This window comes from Papaver somniferum, chromosome 10 (assembly GCF_003573695.1).
Source record: "Papaver somniferum cultivar HN1 chromosome 10, ASM357369v1, whole genome shotgun sequence".
NCBI classification, from domain to species: Eukaryota; Viridiplantae; Streptophyta; class Magnoliopsida; order Ranunculales; family Papaveraceae; genus Papaver; species Papaver somniferum.
The window spans coordinates 5,464,958-5,482,460 of NC_039367.1; the positions used below are offsets into that span (position 1 = coordinate 5,464,958).

At 38.1% G+C, this 17,503-nt stretch overlaps 1 protein-coding gene across 1 annotated transcript; it reads left to right on the forward strand.

The window, feature by feature from the left end:
* Positions 1-1,661: 1,661 nt before the first annotated feature.
* LOC113315298 lies at positions 1,662-3,615 on the forward strand. The gene is made up of 6 exons (XM_026563593.1): positions 1,662-1,702; positions 1,786-2,139; positions 2,233-2,759; positions 2,852-2,972; positions 3,090-3,451; positions 3,533-3,615. The coding sequence occupies exons 1-6, from the start codon at positions 1,662-1,664 to the stop codon at positions 3,613-3,615; spliced, it is 1,488 nt and encodes a 495-aa protein (XP_026419378.1).
* Positions 3,616-17,503: the final 13,888 nt, after the last annotated feature.

Consider the following 17,503-nt stretch of genomic DNA (forward strand, 5'->3'; position numbering starts at 1 on the left):
TTCTTCTTCGATCTAGAAGTATATATATGGAATACTGGAAAAAAAAGTGTTTCAATTCAGTTTTTTATAGATTCATTACTTTGTTTTCACATGCAGCTGATTTTAGTTCCATTTTGGTTTTTTTTTTATATGCTTTTGAGTTGCTTTTGTGTATTAATCATCGGTACGTATATGATATATTGGTGGATTTTAATGAAACAAGTTCAGATCTAAATAAAAAATCATGTTTTATGTTTATTTCATTAGTAGATCTGATATTTTTATGGTTTTTGGTTTGATTTTCAATTTTCTTTTGTGTATTAAGCCATCAATACATATTTGGCGTACTGTTTTCTTTTTTTGTTTACTATGAATCTATAGGTTTTCTCTTATTTTTTTGGTTTGATCCAGGAGTACATATATGTTGTACTGGTTGAAACTTCTTCTGATTCTGTTTTATTCAGAGTTTTGCCACTTTTTTTGGTTTGATCCATGAGTTCGTATGTGAAATACTGAAGTATGTGCTTTGATTCGGTTATATTCATGGATTCATCACTTCTTGACATGTAATTGAGTTTTTAGTTTATGAATCCGCGGTACGTATATGTTGTACTGATAAAAACTTCTTTTAATTCTGTTTTATTCATAGTTTTGCCACTTTATTTTGGTTTGATCCATGAGTACGTATGCGAAATACTGAAATGGATGCTAGTTCTGTTGCTGTGTTTTAATATTATTATATTCTGGTCACATTTACAAGTTCAATATGTCCAACGGATACATACTCTATATGTAAGCAGTGAGGCAGATACATACTTAGATTTGTACGTAGTGTAGCAGATATGTACTCAGATTTGTAAGCAGTGTACCAGATATGTACTTAAATTTGTAAGCAGTGTAGACACACACGTTTGGTAGTAATGGGTATTATGGACATTTCCATGTTTTAATTAATTTTGGACCTGCGGATAAAAAAAGATCCTGTTGGACCCTACTATAAATAACTATATGGGCCTAGGACCAAACAAGAAATTTTCCAAAAGAAAATGGGAGGAGAACTCGAGGATAGAGATAAGAGGAAAATAAGAAAAATGAAAAAGAAAATATAAGGAAAATAGATAATAATAGGATCTCCAAAGACATTCAGGCCCTCAACTATATTATCAAAGGCAAGCGTGTCCTAGTTTTTTTATTTTTTCTCCTACTTCTGATATAGGGCAACGTATTTTTGTATATTATCAACGTATTAACATATGCAACGCATATATCCGTTGCAAACCCGAAAACCCGAATGTTGCAAAAACCTTGGTTTGGTGTAGTGGTTGAAACTGATGGCAATGTGGGCAGTGGTAGTGCTAGTCAACTACTTGTTCAGAATCAGATGAAGAGAAAGAGAATAAGCCAAAGTAATACAAGAGGCCCTATTGATTTATATATGAGGACAGACCACAAGAAACTCAGAAAGCCACTGCTGAAAGAAACTGTGCGGCGAAAGAGAAGTTACTGAACATGGCATGGAAATGCATATCATCTTGGATGACTAAGAATTCAATATCATTTAATACCGTTCGTTGCCCAAGTTTCCAACAAATGATCTTTGCAATTGGTGATTATGGGAAAGCTATGCCTCCCCCATCTTACCATCATATTCGTACCAATCTTTCAAGGAACAATTAGAAGAAATGAAGAAGTTTGTTGATAAATTTAGGGAACATTGGAAAAGGTTTGGATGTTCTATCATGTCAGATGGTTGGACGGATGGGAAAAAACGACATCTTATTAACTTTTTGGTGAATTGTTCTAAAGGTTCAGTTTTATGAAGTCTGTGGATGCCTCAAATAGAACCAATGATGATGATTTCATTCGCAAGCTTGTAAAGGAGGTAATTGCTGATGTTGGTGCAGAAAATATAGTTCAGTTCATTACGGATAATGGTTCAAACTTCAAAAAGGCAGGGAAGGATTTACAGCTGGAATACCCACATATGTTTTGGACTCCTTGTGGTGCTCATTGTGTTCAGTTGATGCTAGAAGAACTTGGTGCCAAGCTTCCACGAATCAAGACAGCCGTCATTCTAGGTAAGAGACTGGTCACATATATTTATGCTCATTTTCAAGTATTGAGCTTAATGAGGGAGTTGACTAAAGCAGACTTACATAGGTCTACAAAAACCAGATTTGCCACTCAATACTACACACTATAGAGTATTCAAAAGTATAAAACTCTTCTGCAAATGGTGTTTGTGAATGATAGGTGGGTAAAAACTAGGTTTGCAAGAGAAACTATTGGAGTAAATGCACTTAAGCTTGTTACAAATAGTAAATTTTGGGAAGATGTTGATTACTCTTGTAGGGTGATAAAGACTTTAGTTAAGGTAGTAAGGTTAGTGGATATCGAACGCAAACCTACAATGCCTTCTTTTTATGAGTCAATGAGAATAGCAAGGGATCAACTTGAGAAGAATCTCAGTGAAGATAATGGTACTTGGGATATAGTTAAGGCTGTTTTTGATAAAAGATGGAAGAATAACTTTAATCATCCACTGCATTGTGCCGCTTATTATTTAAATCCTTCCATATTCTATAAGATTCCAGCTCATTTGAAGGATAATGATCCAAAGTACATAGAAATCAAAAGGGGACTTCATGAAGCTATGAAAAGGCTTATAACCAATGAAGATGAACTTGAGCTAGCAACAACTGAATTGAGACGATATAATGATTCTTATGGGATCCTGGGAACTCCTGTATGCAAAAAAGGAAGAGACAAAGATCAACCTCGTAAGTTTTCCTGTTCTGTAAGTTTAAAGTTTTATCATGTTTGTGTTAGATAGGTTTGTATTGATTAACTACTTTGTCCGTGTTTATGACAGATGATTGGTGGATTACGTATGGAGGAATCGATGTTCCAAACCTGCAAAAGTTTGCAATCAGGGTATTCGTCTTACTTCTTCTGCTTCCCCATGTGAGCGAAACTGGAGCACATTTCAACATGTGAGTCTTACTTGTTCTGTTTTCACAGTTGCATTATGTTCTTTGCAAAGTCATGAATTTCAGTAACTAACACTAGATTGTTTCCACAGTTACTTGTTCTGTTTTCACATTCGCTAGGTCAATGTATATTGTTGTCTTCTTATCACAACAAACAACAGTGCATGAAACAATTAGTTTACTTATTTATTTTTTCGTATTTCAATTGCACTTTAAGAAGCGAAATCGCATAAAACAACAGAGATTGAATAATAGTGTCTTTATCCAATATAACAAGAAATTGCAGCGTCGTTATAAAGAAATTTCAGAATATAACGATGATGAGACAACTCATGATCCTATTTTTCTTGATGAGCGTGATGAAAATGATGAATGGTTGGATCCACGGAACTTGGAAGACTTGGTTGTAGAAGGTGATAATGTAACTCCGGATGATTTGCAAGATATTCTTGGTGAAGAAAGTCGGCCAATTGGTAGTAGAGGTGCATGTAGCTCTCGAAGTAAGTCTACTTACCCAACGGACTCTGAGTATGATGGATATGATACTGATCAATTGATGTTAGACACTAATTATGGACTACTTGATGGAGCTGATGGAGTTACTGAAGATGATGATATCTATAATGACTCGTATGATTTTGAATAAGATTGTAATATCCTTGTTTAACTACCATTTTAGGTAGTAAACTTTAAAGTTGTTGAAGTTGCTCTCCTCTTTCTAGTTTGAAGTTGAACTTGTTTAATTACTATTTTAGGCAGTAAATTTTAAAGTTGTTGAAGTTACTCTCCTATTTCTAGTTTGAACTTGTTTATTTTTCATTTTAGGCAGTGAACTTTAAAGTTATTGAAATTACTCTTGTGTTTTTGATAAAATTGATGGTAGCTATAAAATTATAGTCTCTAAATTTGGAACTGATATTATACCGATATTTGAACGATAATATCCACGATATAAATTCGTACCAGTGTATCCTTCCTGGCCGATATAAATCGATATCCGACATTAACTACATTGAATGTACCTCATTCTAGAAAAGCTTAAACACAAGAACCCATATATGATACATGGGAGAGAAAAAAAATATAGCATCAGATTAAGTTAAGGTTTGAAAAACAGGTCACGACTCAGGTCACGGCCACTGGGCTTGACCGTTATAACGTGTTTTGACGGGATGATTACGTTTCACGAAAAAAAAAATGTTATTTAGGGAAGAAACGTGCATTTATTTGTTTGGGTTTCCTATGTTAACTTCTCACCCATATTAATCAAGTTGGTGAGAATGATAAAGATGAAATATAATCAGAAACCTGCCATATTAAAGAGTCCTTAAATCTTATGGATTCAAGTGGCTTCTCAGGAAAACAAGAAATATCGAGTATTACCCTGCCATCATGCTCTAAAACTTTTAATACCTCGAACAACATTCATACTTCAACAATATGTTTCTAATTAAGGAGTCTTTTCAGTACAAATAAAAAATTGAGATCCATTAGTACCAGGTGCAGTGTTAGCTAATCTCAGGTTCAATATATCTTCACAAAGTTCTTATCATCAAATTGCTTTAAATGGTTTTGCAAACCGCTTGAGAGCTTGATTGAAAACTCCATAACACCGTACTAATGGGAACACTTTCACTGTTATCTACTCTTTCTTTAGCAGGCAGAGGCGGACACAGGAAACCTGAGTATTTGCCAGAAACTTACCTCCGGCACAACGCTGGGAGACGACCAACAAACTTGGAGAGATGGCATAACAGAGTAAGTGCCAGATCTGACAGTAAGCCAATGTAGTACCCTCAATGTTTAAGCACCAGTTGAGTTGATTGAAGCAAAGACTAAAAAAGGTGCGAACATAAATTAACATTTGTACAAAAATGAAACTTAATATTGGACGTTAGCACTCCTAAATTTAAAAGCAAGCAGCTGTGAGGTAAACTACACCAATGAAAAGACCAACAATTTTAAAAATAACTAAAGTACATTAAAAGAAAAACAAGATCAACTCCTACACATAGCAATACAACTAAGATGCAAAATTTGAGCGACATCATAACAACTAACGGGAATGCGAAATTCGGTGATGCATCTAAGATGGAAGGTTAAAGTATAACTTATCTAAACCTAAAACATGGAAAAAACTGAAATTAAACCTAGATATTAATACTACAACTTGCTGCACCGGCTACTCCGGGCATGGATTTTACTTTACAATCTCATCTCCATTTAGGAACAATTTCCCCAAACGTTGACTTTAATTTAACAATTAATAACACTCTGGTCACCATAATTGTCTCTCTGCAATCTTATCTTCTTGCTACAGAAACACCAAATTGTATTCCAGCTATGCGTTGCCATTAACAATGGGATTTCAGAGAGCTTCAAACCACCCCTTTTCTTTATTGCCGACAAATTGACCCTAAAATCAGTAGGCAATAGGGTAAATAATTAGTAAGAGCAGATGTTCGAAGATAAGATGGTTTATGGATAGAGACGTCGAGGGAAGCAAGTGGGCAGACAGATGGAGAAGAAATTGACAGAGAAATAAAGGGGAAGGAGAAGATAAGGGAGAAAGGGAAATGGGATTAGGCTAGGTTTCTTAAAGAAAATAAATTAGGGAGGAAATCATTTTTGTTTGAGTGTTAAGAGCGTCCACAGGGGTGCGAGCATAACTAAAGACCAAAGACTAAAAAAAAAGATCAAATTTGGGTTTAGTCCGTCCTGTGGCGTAGCGGGTGACGAGTAAATTTGGTCGCGCGTTGATATAAAGTCCGCTTCATCGTCCAGCGTAGATAAAGATTACGCCTGGCATGGGGCGTTGATAAAGATAACGCATGGTATGGGGCGTTGATAAAGATAACGCTTGTATGGGGCGTGAACTATAGCAACGCCTGGTGTGTGGGACGGAAATTATACGTTCGCCCGGGTTCAAAAATAAAAAATAAAAAAAAATGGGGCGTTGATAAAGACAACACCCCAACCAAAGTTTTCAAAACTTTGTGAAGGTGGGATCATGACTATATCAACGCCTGGGTGTCCGGCGTTAACTTTACGTACGCCCCATCCAGGCGGACATTATACCAACGCCCCATCCAGGCGGACATTATACCAACGCCCCATTCAGGCGGACATTATACCAACGCCCCATCCAGGCGGACATTATACCAACGCCCTGCATCAGGCGTTAACTTTACGAACGCGCGGCTACAGGCGGACATTATACCAACGCCCGTCGGGTAGGCGGACATTATATAAACGCCCGACTATATTTGGATTTGGTCTTAATCGCCGACCAAATTTGGTCCGAGTTTTACTCTTTGATCAAATTTTGATCGATGGTCCGTCCCACTACGCCAGCCCACTCGATACCAAATTTGGGTTTAGTCGTCCACTGCAGTTGCTCTAAGGCAGTGCACCTTCATTTTTTGACGCGGGCTCCACTGCCCCATCCCCTTTAACCCCTGCTGCTATTGCAGCTAGTACGTTAGTGCGTACACTGGGAATCGATCCCAGGTCTCCTCCAAAGTTTAAAAAATACCCGTTTAAACGGTCACACCCATATACCGTGGCCGTGAGGGTCCCCGAACTCCGTGCCTTTATAATGTCGATAAATAGGAAATAACGACAATTTTTTAGCACCGTTTTTCAGTTTTCATACGTTATGACTGTTTTTCTAAAATTAGTTTGAATGTGTTTTTCTTCTAAATAACATTTTAACGTGTGTTTTTGGAACTGTTTTCTCGTTATCACGCACGTTGCAATCGTGTAAATAACTTTGTTACCATTTTTTTAAAGTGTTTTTCTTTCTCTGGATTGAAAGCTTAAAACTTCGAATTAAATTTTTTTAAATGATACAAGGAAAGTAACTACAAGATTAAAAACTTCAAATTTTAAAAAAACATAGGATTGTTAAACTAGTGTTCATCATTTAAAAATCTACGCGAACCAACTACGGTCGACCACCACCTTTTTTTGATTTATTCATGTATTCTTCATTTTCTCGGCGGTTCCATTCCACATCATAGTCATCATCGTGAGGGTATTGGCTATCTTCGTTTGCATATGTATCATCATCATTATCGTCATCATAACCTCCTTCATTTTCATCATCATTGTTACCTACGTCATTGTTGTTATCAACATTAGAATTATATACTTCGTTCATATGTAGAACACCATGGTCAGAGCGATCGAAAGTGTAACGAGAATCATATGTTGGATTCGCATTCTCATAACCTTGTGTATTGTCTCCAAATGAAAGATTACCAAATTCATAAACAAAGTTACTCACTGGTAACCTTTCGTATGGATTTGAACTTCAGGATCATGTCAGTTGTATGGTAGAGGGACATGCTCTGGATTATTAACGGTTTCCTCTTCCAGCATATTAAACCATTGTTCTTCTTGAGGTAAAACCGGTGTTTCGTCTTTCCCCGCTATCCAGTCAAGCATATTGTCATCCCTTAGTAGACTATGAACGTCGTGAACATCAATGTTATGTCGCCTTGCTTTACCTTTAATTCTTTGTTGTTCCAACTTCAAATTGTACTGGACATACACCAGATCATTTATTCTCGATGAAAGTAAACGATTGCGTAGTTTGGTGTGGATTCTTTCAAACACACTCCAATTCCTCTCTGATTCAGATGATGTATTTGTTTGACTTAATATCTTTACTGCAATCTTATGGAGGGATGAATACTCAGCACCATGAGATAATCACCAACTTACAGGATCACCATGTTGAGCTGCAATACGTGCTGATGGTGATGCAAATTGACCTTGCATCAATCGCATTCTTCCCGCCTACAAAGAAAAGTACAATTGTTACTATAAATTCAAATTACTTAATTAAACATATTTGGAGATAGTATTAGTAATTTTGTACCTCTACTATGCATTTTGCTTGTTCTTGCAAGCCACTAACCATTTTTGATATAACTTCAGTAAGACAAATTTGGGGCTCAAAAATTTCATTATTGATGAGATTAGTTGCTGGGTTAAAGATGTGTAATAAGGATTGAGAAAATACGCTGCAGCATGAAGAGGAGAACTCAACTGACTTTTCCATCGTTTCTTTATTACACCCACGATAGAAGCATTTCGATTTGATCCCAAACCCATCGTTTCTAATAATAGGTTGATTGACTCTACCCTAACTCACCATACAATGCCTACTTTTCAGAGTTTTTTAAGCATTCAATGATTGACTTTTTAGAAACTAGTACCCTATAGACTTATTAAAACCCTGCCGACTTCTTGGCATTTGATGGAAATTCTGCAATCTAATAAAGGGACAAGTCTACCTAGCTAGGTTATGCACTCTCGTGGATTGATGATTGTTTCTTTCTTCACATTAGTTATGCATGTATTGCATAATTTCCGACGACGAAATTTTAGTGGCTATAATTGACCGTCACGAATTTTATCAAACTTTCGTAAATTGTATAGTGAAAAGCATTTTAAGACACATATATAAGGAATATAAACACGACTATCGAATTATACATATTTCTTATACTAACAATAATCGATCAAAATGGTAGTATTAGAAATATCTCATTTCTTAATGATATAGGTCATCTATTAGTGGGAAAAAATTTAAAAATTAGTAGGTCATCTATTTAGGGACGGAGGGAGTATTAAAAAAGAAAAAAACATAGTAACAACGTTTTTTAGACTCGTCAAAACGTTTTCACGCACGTTATAACCGTTACATAGGAATTTCAGATCATATTTTTTTTATATTTTCTAGTTAACCGTTACAACGCCCGTTATTTTTAGAAAACATCCAAAAAAACGTATTTTTTTACTATATAACACGTTTTTTGCCCAAAATGTACTTACACTTGTCAAAACACATTATAACGGTCACGCCTAGTGTCTGTGACCTGAAGCGTGACCCGTTTTCCAAACCTTAGGTCTCTCCTATGGAGAGACGGATGAGAATCCACTGTGCTACTCACAGGGAAGTAGGGAAAAGAATCCACAGTGCACCTAGTTCTGGTGTTCAGTTAGGGAAGTAGGGAAAAGAAGGTACTAAACATGAATACCCGCATTAGGTGTTCGAGGGTGCAAGCGGTTTGCAAAGGTGTGCAAGCGGATTGCGAACCTTCTTTATGTGACACTCTGTTTACACCATTCATCCTATCTAGCGAGACCTCCCGCAGCTGCTTTATCATTGGCCATCAACTTTTATGTTCTAGCGAGACCTCCTGCAGAACGCTTTACAACCACCTTCCGAAGCAGAAGACTCTATAGAGAGATCGCAACATAAAGTTTGTTTTGTGCCAAGACCAGTTCAAATCGACCTTCAAATTTTTAACTTTTTCTTTAGGGTGTCCTGAGTATCGTAAAAGGGATTAACTACACAATCGTAATAGTATTAGTTTAATTCTTACTTTAACAGATGGGCACCCAAACACAGACCAGTTACTCGAGCCTCTTATTAGCTAGGGTGCTTAAAAATTAGTTAAGGGTAGGCATCAGTCTCTGTTTAGTAGTTGCTCTGTCCATGTTTTTTTTTTTTTTTTTTTAATTTCTTCTTCTTATTGCAATACATTACGTAGTTCACAAAAATAAAAAAAAAAATGAAAATGGTGGCACTAGAAATATGATGGCTAAACAGTAAACAATGATAAACCATCTGATCAAAACAATATATATATATATATATATATATATATATATATATATATATATATATATATATATCACAACATGAGAAGCTAGTCTAGGAAGCATCATGGTTGGTTGTGATGGGTTGTTCTTTTTATTGATTATGAGTCTTGGTGATAAGTCGTGAGGTCGGAGTTCCAAATAGTATCAGTACCATTTTGTGATATCAAGTATTTTTTTATTATTTTTGGCAAATACAGTATGTATTACCAAAAGAGAAGAAAGAAAACCACGAATAACTCGGACCATTGTTTTCTTTCATCTAGGCAAGATTGGTAGTACTTACTGTCCTGCAAAATATTTCTACGGAGTTCCTACAGCTTCAGAAGGAAAAGAAATACAAGCATTACAGTTTAAATTTTCAACAAGCAAAAAAATGAGAAATTAATTAAAAAATTAGGCATTTTTAGCAACCACGACTGATGTAAAAAAGAAGATCTTGCTTCTTTTGCTAGCTTATTTTCTACCCCTAGGTGAATCTAAATCCTAAAGACTGTGTTGCCTCTTTATTGTATCACCTGGTAAGGCCTTATTATTAATCCCTTTTCTCTGCTAGCAAAATCTGTTAATCTTCTGCTGTAAAGCCAAAAGACAGGTGAAGTAATACATGTTGGGTAAATTACTAATAATGTAACTGAGAAGAAGATACTTAGCTCAAAATAATGTTGCTGATGTTGCTGCACAGAAAATGTAGAGGCACGTAAACTACGCTGTCCTAAAGGCAATATCGCCTGCCACTCCTCTGAGATGCTACAACAGTTGGCGAGTCACCTCCAGGATACAACTACAGTTAGTACCCCTCAATGTGGCATACAATGAGGGTACCCTTAGAGCTTGGCAGAACTTAAAACAGTAGAAGAGATGTTTACAGAAAAACAGAGGGAGAGTAGAAGAGATGTTTCTCTGTGGTGTATTTTCTGAGCTTACAACTACTCTCTTATATAGTGTTTGTGTAGTTACAAACAAGAAAGAAAACCCATGCTTATGACATAAATACTGGTAATGTTGGGTTAAAGATAGTGCAAGAAAAGTTGTTTTGTCAGGCATGGAGCAGTGTGTTGCTGCCAAGCCAAATACGTACAGACAAGGGAGCCAGGACAAAACACGTACAGACAAAGAAGCCAAGACAAAGCACGTTCAGACAAAGAAGTCAGGACAAAACACGTACAGACAAAGAAAAGATTCTTCTACTTGTGTGGAAAACACGTACCAAAAATTTCAGCAAAAAGATAGGATCTAATGAACCCACACGCGAGCCCGAGCCCGACCCGATGGACGGCGGCGGCGTGCGTGCTTCTGTGCGAAGCACCGCGCGTACGGTAAAGGCAACCTTGCCCTAGTCTAGGCCTTCCCTCCAAGCACAAAAGTCTAATGACCCAAGGGCCATGCCCTTATAGCCAATTCTATGGTATTTAAGTCTAAAACTCTTTAGATTTTAGTCAATGTGGGACTATTCAAATGAAAAAACAATTAATGGGCAATAGGTCTAGGGATCAAAACATAGTCCATGGAAAAATTGGTATTTTTAAAGCGTTTTTTCTAACAATCCCCCACATGAATGATAAAACATATCGACGAAATACGAGAAAACATAATACATCAAGATTAGGCTAAGGTGTCCCAGAGATTGAACCTTAACTTAGTGAGAGGTTACCGGAACTGCTTGTTGTTATGGTGAACACAATGTCTTGAACCGTCAACAGTGAGTGCAATTCAGAAATAACAACCACACTTTGATGTCTCAAAGAAAGATGCCAAGCTCTTGCCGTTGTGCCCGTTTTGGCCGTGGGCTAAATCCCGGACTTAATGAATGTCTCTAGAGAAAAAGCTCAAATTCTCATAGGAAGCGGCCCCACTTCCAACATCCACATAGGTGAGTCCATTAAGAGTGTCCTGCCACACTCTGCTTTAAGCAAATCCATGGAACTCATTAAGATCTTGACAGATCATCCTAAAACATGCAGGCAGCACTATCATACGGTTACACCATAGGGAGGGACAAAGATAGTGCTCTCTCTCGACATCACCAAAAATTAGTTATCTCATTGAAACTGGATCTTGGAGCTCCATTCACAAGGTTGAGTGTCCTTCATGGCGATTTATTCTATGAGCTTGAGTCCCATCCCCTTCGATGTGGATCTAACTACCTCTCTAGATAACCCTTTCGTCAAAGGATCTGCAATATTCTCTTTAGACCTTACAAAGTCTATAGAGATGATGCCAGTAGATAGTAGTTGTTTCACTGTCTTGTGTCTTCTTTGAAGATGTATAGACTTTCCGTTGTATACACTATTCTTTGCGCATCCAATAGCAGCTTGACTGTCACAGTGGATTGCGATCGAAGACACAGGCTTGGGTCAGAGTGGAATTCCACCCAGGAAACCTCGTATCCATTCAGGTACCTTAGAACTCTGTAGAGAGCATTCCAGTGATCCTTCCCAGGGTTGCAAGTGTACCTGCTTAATCTACTCACAGTGTAGGCAATATCAGGTCTTGTACAGTTCATTAAATACATAAGACTGCCAATAACACGAGAATACTCAAGTTGATAAATACCCTCACCCTTGTTCTTTTTCAATTTACAATTGGGATCATAAGGAGTAGTTGCAGGTTTAGCATTTTCATGATTAAATCTCTTAATAACAGTTTCAACATAATGAGATTGACTAAGACTATATCCACCAGACATCTTTCTGATTTTCATCCCTAAGATTACATCAGCAGGGCCTAAGTCTTTCATGTCAAAGTTTTCGTTAAGCATGCTTTTAGTGGTATTAATACTATCAAGGTTACTACCTAATATGAGCATATCATCAACATATAGGCACACAATAACATGAGAATCATCCACAGATTTAATGTAAACACATTTATCAGATTCATTAACCTTGAAGCCATTAGATATCATTACATGATTATATTTTTCATGCCACTGTTTAGGTGCTTGTTTTAAACCATACAGAGATTTTTTCAGTTTGCATACTTTATCTTCATAACCTTTCACAACAAAACCTTCATGTTGGTCCATATAAATTTCTTCATTCAATTCACCATATAAAAAAGCAGTTTTAACATCCATCTGATGTATATGCAAATCATAAATAGAAGCAATAGCAATCAGCATCCGGATAGAAGTGATTCTAGTGACCGGTGAATATGTATCAAAGAAATCTAATCCTTCATGTTGTCTGTACCCCTTAGCTACCAACCTAGCTTTGTGTTTTTCTATAGTTCCATCTGTTCTAAGTTTCCTTTTGAAGACCCACTTGCAACCTATGGTTTTACTACCAGGAGGTAAGTCTACAAGCTCCCAAGTTTCATTTTGTTAAATGGAATCCCACTCATTATTTGAAGCTTCTTCCTAGAAGGGAGCTTCCGGAGAAGTCATAGATTCCTTATAGGTTTGGGGTTCAGACTCTACCGTAAGAGTCACAAAATCTGGACCGAAACCTTTCTCGGTTCTGACCCTCTTACTTCTTCTAGGTTCGGTTTCAACATCTAAAGACGGGGGTTGACTAGTCGAAGGAACATCTGAGAGATCATCGCGGACCCTTTTATGAGGTCCAGACCCTAAAGGAAAAATGTGTTCGAAAAACACTGCATCTCTGGATTCCATTATGGTGTTCTCACCAATTACCATGAACCTATAAGCACTAGTGTGCTCAGGATATCCTAGGAAAACACAATCTACAGTTTTAGGTCCTATTTTGGTTTTCTTGGAACGAGGAGTGGCCACCTTGGCCAAACACCCCCACACTTTAAAGTATGCATAGGACGGTTGTCTTCCTTTCCATAACTCATATGGAGTTTTGTCGGATTTCTTAAATGGAACTCGGTTCAAGATATAGCAAGCAGAGAGAATTGCTTCCCCCCACAGGTTCGAAGGTAGCCCTGAACTAGCTAACATAGCGTTCACCGTATCTATGAGTGTTTGGTTTTTCCTTTCAGCTACTCCATTCGACTCAGGTGAAGAAGGTGCAGTAGTTTCATGAATGATGCCATTAAGTTTGCAGAATTCTCCTATAGGTATCACATACTCACCTCCTCGGTCCGACCTAAGAGTTTTAATAGTAACACCTCTTTGGTTTTCTACTTCAAGTTTATATAATTTGAAAGCGTCTAAGGCTTCATCTTTACTTCTAAGAAGATAAACCTGACAGTATCTTGAGTGATCATCTATAAAAGTGATGTACCATTTTTTCCCACCTCTAGTTGGTGTTGATTTCAAATCTCCCAAATCGAGTGGATTAGTTCTAGGGGAGTTGTACTACGTTCAACCTTTTTTAAAGGGTTTTCTAGCATATTTAGATTCAACACAAATTTCACATTTATGACCTCTGTCAAAGTTTATTTTAGGAATGCAGCCTAATTTAGCAAGTCTTTCAATAGATTTGAAATTAACATGTCCTAGTCTATATGCCAAACATGTGAGGAGTCACAAACATAAGCAGAAGAAGATGCATTGTCATTCAAGTTCAAAGAAAGTACACTAAGCTTAATCATGTTTCAGTGACATATCCTTTTCCTACGAAGTCACCACCTTTAGAGATTACAACTTTGTTAGACTCAGCTACAAATTTAAAACCTTTCCCAAGTAAGATGGTTTCTGAGATAAGATTCTTGCATATGTCCGGGACGTGATACACGTCATTCAATGCGAGAGTTTTTCCTGAAGTGAGCTTCAATTCAACCTTGCCTTTTCCTACCACTTTAGAGGTAGAAGAGTTTCCCATAAACAATTTCTCATCGTCTCCTACTTTGTTATAGGAGGAGAAAGCATTTCTGAACTTACAGACATGCCTAGTGGCTCCAGAATCAAGCCACCAGTCTCTCACATTGGTCACATTAGAGACAAGGTTGACTTCAGACACCATGCCAGTAAAATATCCAGAATCATCTACTACGTTTGCCTTATTTTTCTGTTTAGGATCATTTTTGGTCTTTTTAGGTGCCCTACAGTCTTGGCCATATGACCAGTTTTCCCACAGTTATAGCAGTCGCCTTTGATGGTGTTTTTGGAGACACCACCCTTTGGCTTAAGATGGTTACCTTTGGAGTTACGTTGTTTGTTACGTTTACCATTTTTGCTGGATTCTCCGTGCCTTTTCTTTGACGCAGCATTATCGTCCAGGACATGAGCTTTGTTTGACATGTCTTTGCTCAGCATCAGGCTCTTGTCCTTGCAGCACAGAAGTTCCTCCACCTGGATCTTTTTCCCCAGCTCCACCATGGTGATTTCACGATTCTTGTGTCGCAGCCTCCTCTTGTACTCGTTCCATGAGGGTGGTAGCTTTTCAATCACTGCAGATACTTGTAGAGATTCATCAATATGCATGCCTTCAGCAAGAATTTCGTTGATGAGTAGCTGGAGTTCGACGAATTGTTCTACAACAGGCTTTTCATCAGTCATCTTATATTCCAGGAACCTAGCCACCAAGAACTTCTTGCTTCCAGAGCCAGCAAGATATTTTTCTTCTAGGGCTTCCCATAAATCAAAAGCAGTAAAATTCTCTTTTGCATTATAAAAGTCGTACAAGGAGTCATCCAGACAGTTAAGAATATGGTTTTTGCACATGTAATTTTCCTAGTCCACCTATCCAGTCTATCTTCATAACCACGGTCATGAAGCCTTCTTGAGGGTCTTTCTAAGGCAACTTCATCTAGCCTTTGGTCTTTTAAGAAGAATAACATTTTGGACTGCCATCGTTTAAAGTCTTTGCCACTAAACTTTGGGGGTTTGTCTACAGTACTCTTTCCCATGTTGTTACAAAATATAGTAAAGAGGATATTGCCTTTAGATTGTTGGGAAATTACTAATAATGTAACTGAGAAGAAGATACTTAGCTCAAAAAATGTTGCTGATGTTGCTGCACAGAAAATGTAGAGGCACGTAAACTACGCTGTCCTAAAGGCAATATCGCCTGCCACTCCTCTGAGATGCTACAGCAGTTGGCGAGTCACCTCCAGGATACAACTACAGTTAGTACCCCTCAATGTAGCATACAATGAGGGTACCCTTAGAGCTTGGCAGAACTTAAAACAGTAGAAGAGATGTTTACAGAAAAACAGGGGAGAGTAGAAGAGATGTTTCTCTGTGGTGTGTTTTCTGAGCTTACAACTACTCTCTTATATAGTGTTTGTGTAGTTACAAACAAGAAAGAAAACCCATGCGTATGACAGAAAACTGGTATGTTGGGTTAAAGATAGTGCAAGAAAAGTTGTTTTGTCAGGCATGGAGCAGTGTGTTGCTGCCAAGCCAAATACGTACAGACAAGGGAGCCAGGACAAAACACGTACACAAAGAAGCCAAGACAAGCACGTTCAGACAAAGAAGTCAGGACAAAACACGTGCAGACAAAGAAAAGATTCTTCTACTTGTGTGGAAAACACGTACCAAAAATTTCAGCAAAAAGATAGGATCTAATGACACCCACACCCGCCCGAGCCCGACCCGACCGACGGACGGCGGCGGCGTGCGTGCTTCTGTGCGAAGCACCGCGCGTACGGGAAAGGCAACCTTGCCCTAGTCTAGGCCTTCCCTCCAAGCACAAAAGTCTAATGACCCAAGGGCCATGCCCTTATAGCCAATTCTATGGTATTTAAGTCTAAAACTCTTTAGATTTTAGTCAATGTGGGGTTTTATCTATTCAAATGAAAAAACAATTAATGGGCAATAGGTCTAGGGATCAAAACATAGTCCATGGAAAAATTGGTATTTTTAAAGCGTTTTTTCTAACAATCCCCCACATGAATGATAAAACATATCGACGAAATACGAGAAAACATAATACATCAATATTAGGCTAAGGTGTCCCAGAGATTGAACCTTAACTTAGTGAGAGGTTACCGGAACTGCTTGTTGTTACGGTGAACACAATGTCTTGAACCGTCAACAGTGAGTGCAATTCAGAAATAACAACCACACTTTGATGTCTCAAAGAAAGCTGCCAAGCTCTTGCCGTTGTGCCCGTTTTGGCCGTGGGCTAAATCCCGGACTTAATGAATGTCTCTAGAGAAAAAGCTCAAATTCTCATAGGAAGCGGCCCCACTTCCAACATCCACATAGGTGAGTCCATTAAGAGTGTCCTGCCACACTCCGCTTTAAGCAAAGCCATGGAACTCATTAAGATCTTGACAGATCATCCTAAAACATGCAGGCAGCACTATCATACGGTTACACCATAGGGAGGGACAAAGATAGTGCTCTCTCGACATCACCAAAAATTAGTTATCTCATTGAACCTTGATCTTGGAGCTCCATTCACAAGGTTGAGTGTCCTTCATGGCGATTTATTCTATGAGCTTGAGTCCCATCCCCTTCGATGTGGATCTAACTACCTCTCTAGATAACCCTTTCGTCAAAGGATCTGCAATATTCTCTTTAGACCTTACAAAGTCTATAGAGATGATGCCAGTAGAGAGTGTTTTCACTGTCTTGTGTCTTCTTCGAAGATGTAAGACTTTCCGTTGTATACACTATTCTTTGCGCATCCAATAGCAGCTTGACTGTCACAGTGGATTGCGATCGAAGACACAGGCTTGGGCCAGAGTGGAATTCCACCCAGGAAACCTCGTATCCATTCAGCTTCCTCTCCAGCTTTCTCCAAGGCTATAAACTCAGACTCCATGGTGGATCGGGCTATACATGTCTGTTTGGTAGACTTCCATGACACAGACGCACCACCAAGTGTGAAGATGTACCCACTAGTGGATTTGCACTCATCTGAGTCTGATATCCAGTTAGCATCACAATACCCTTCTAGCACAGCAGGATACTTCCCAAAACTTAAGCAATAGTTTGAAGTTCCTCTCAGGTACCGTAGAACTCTGTAGAGAGCATTCCAGTGATCCTGCCCAGG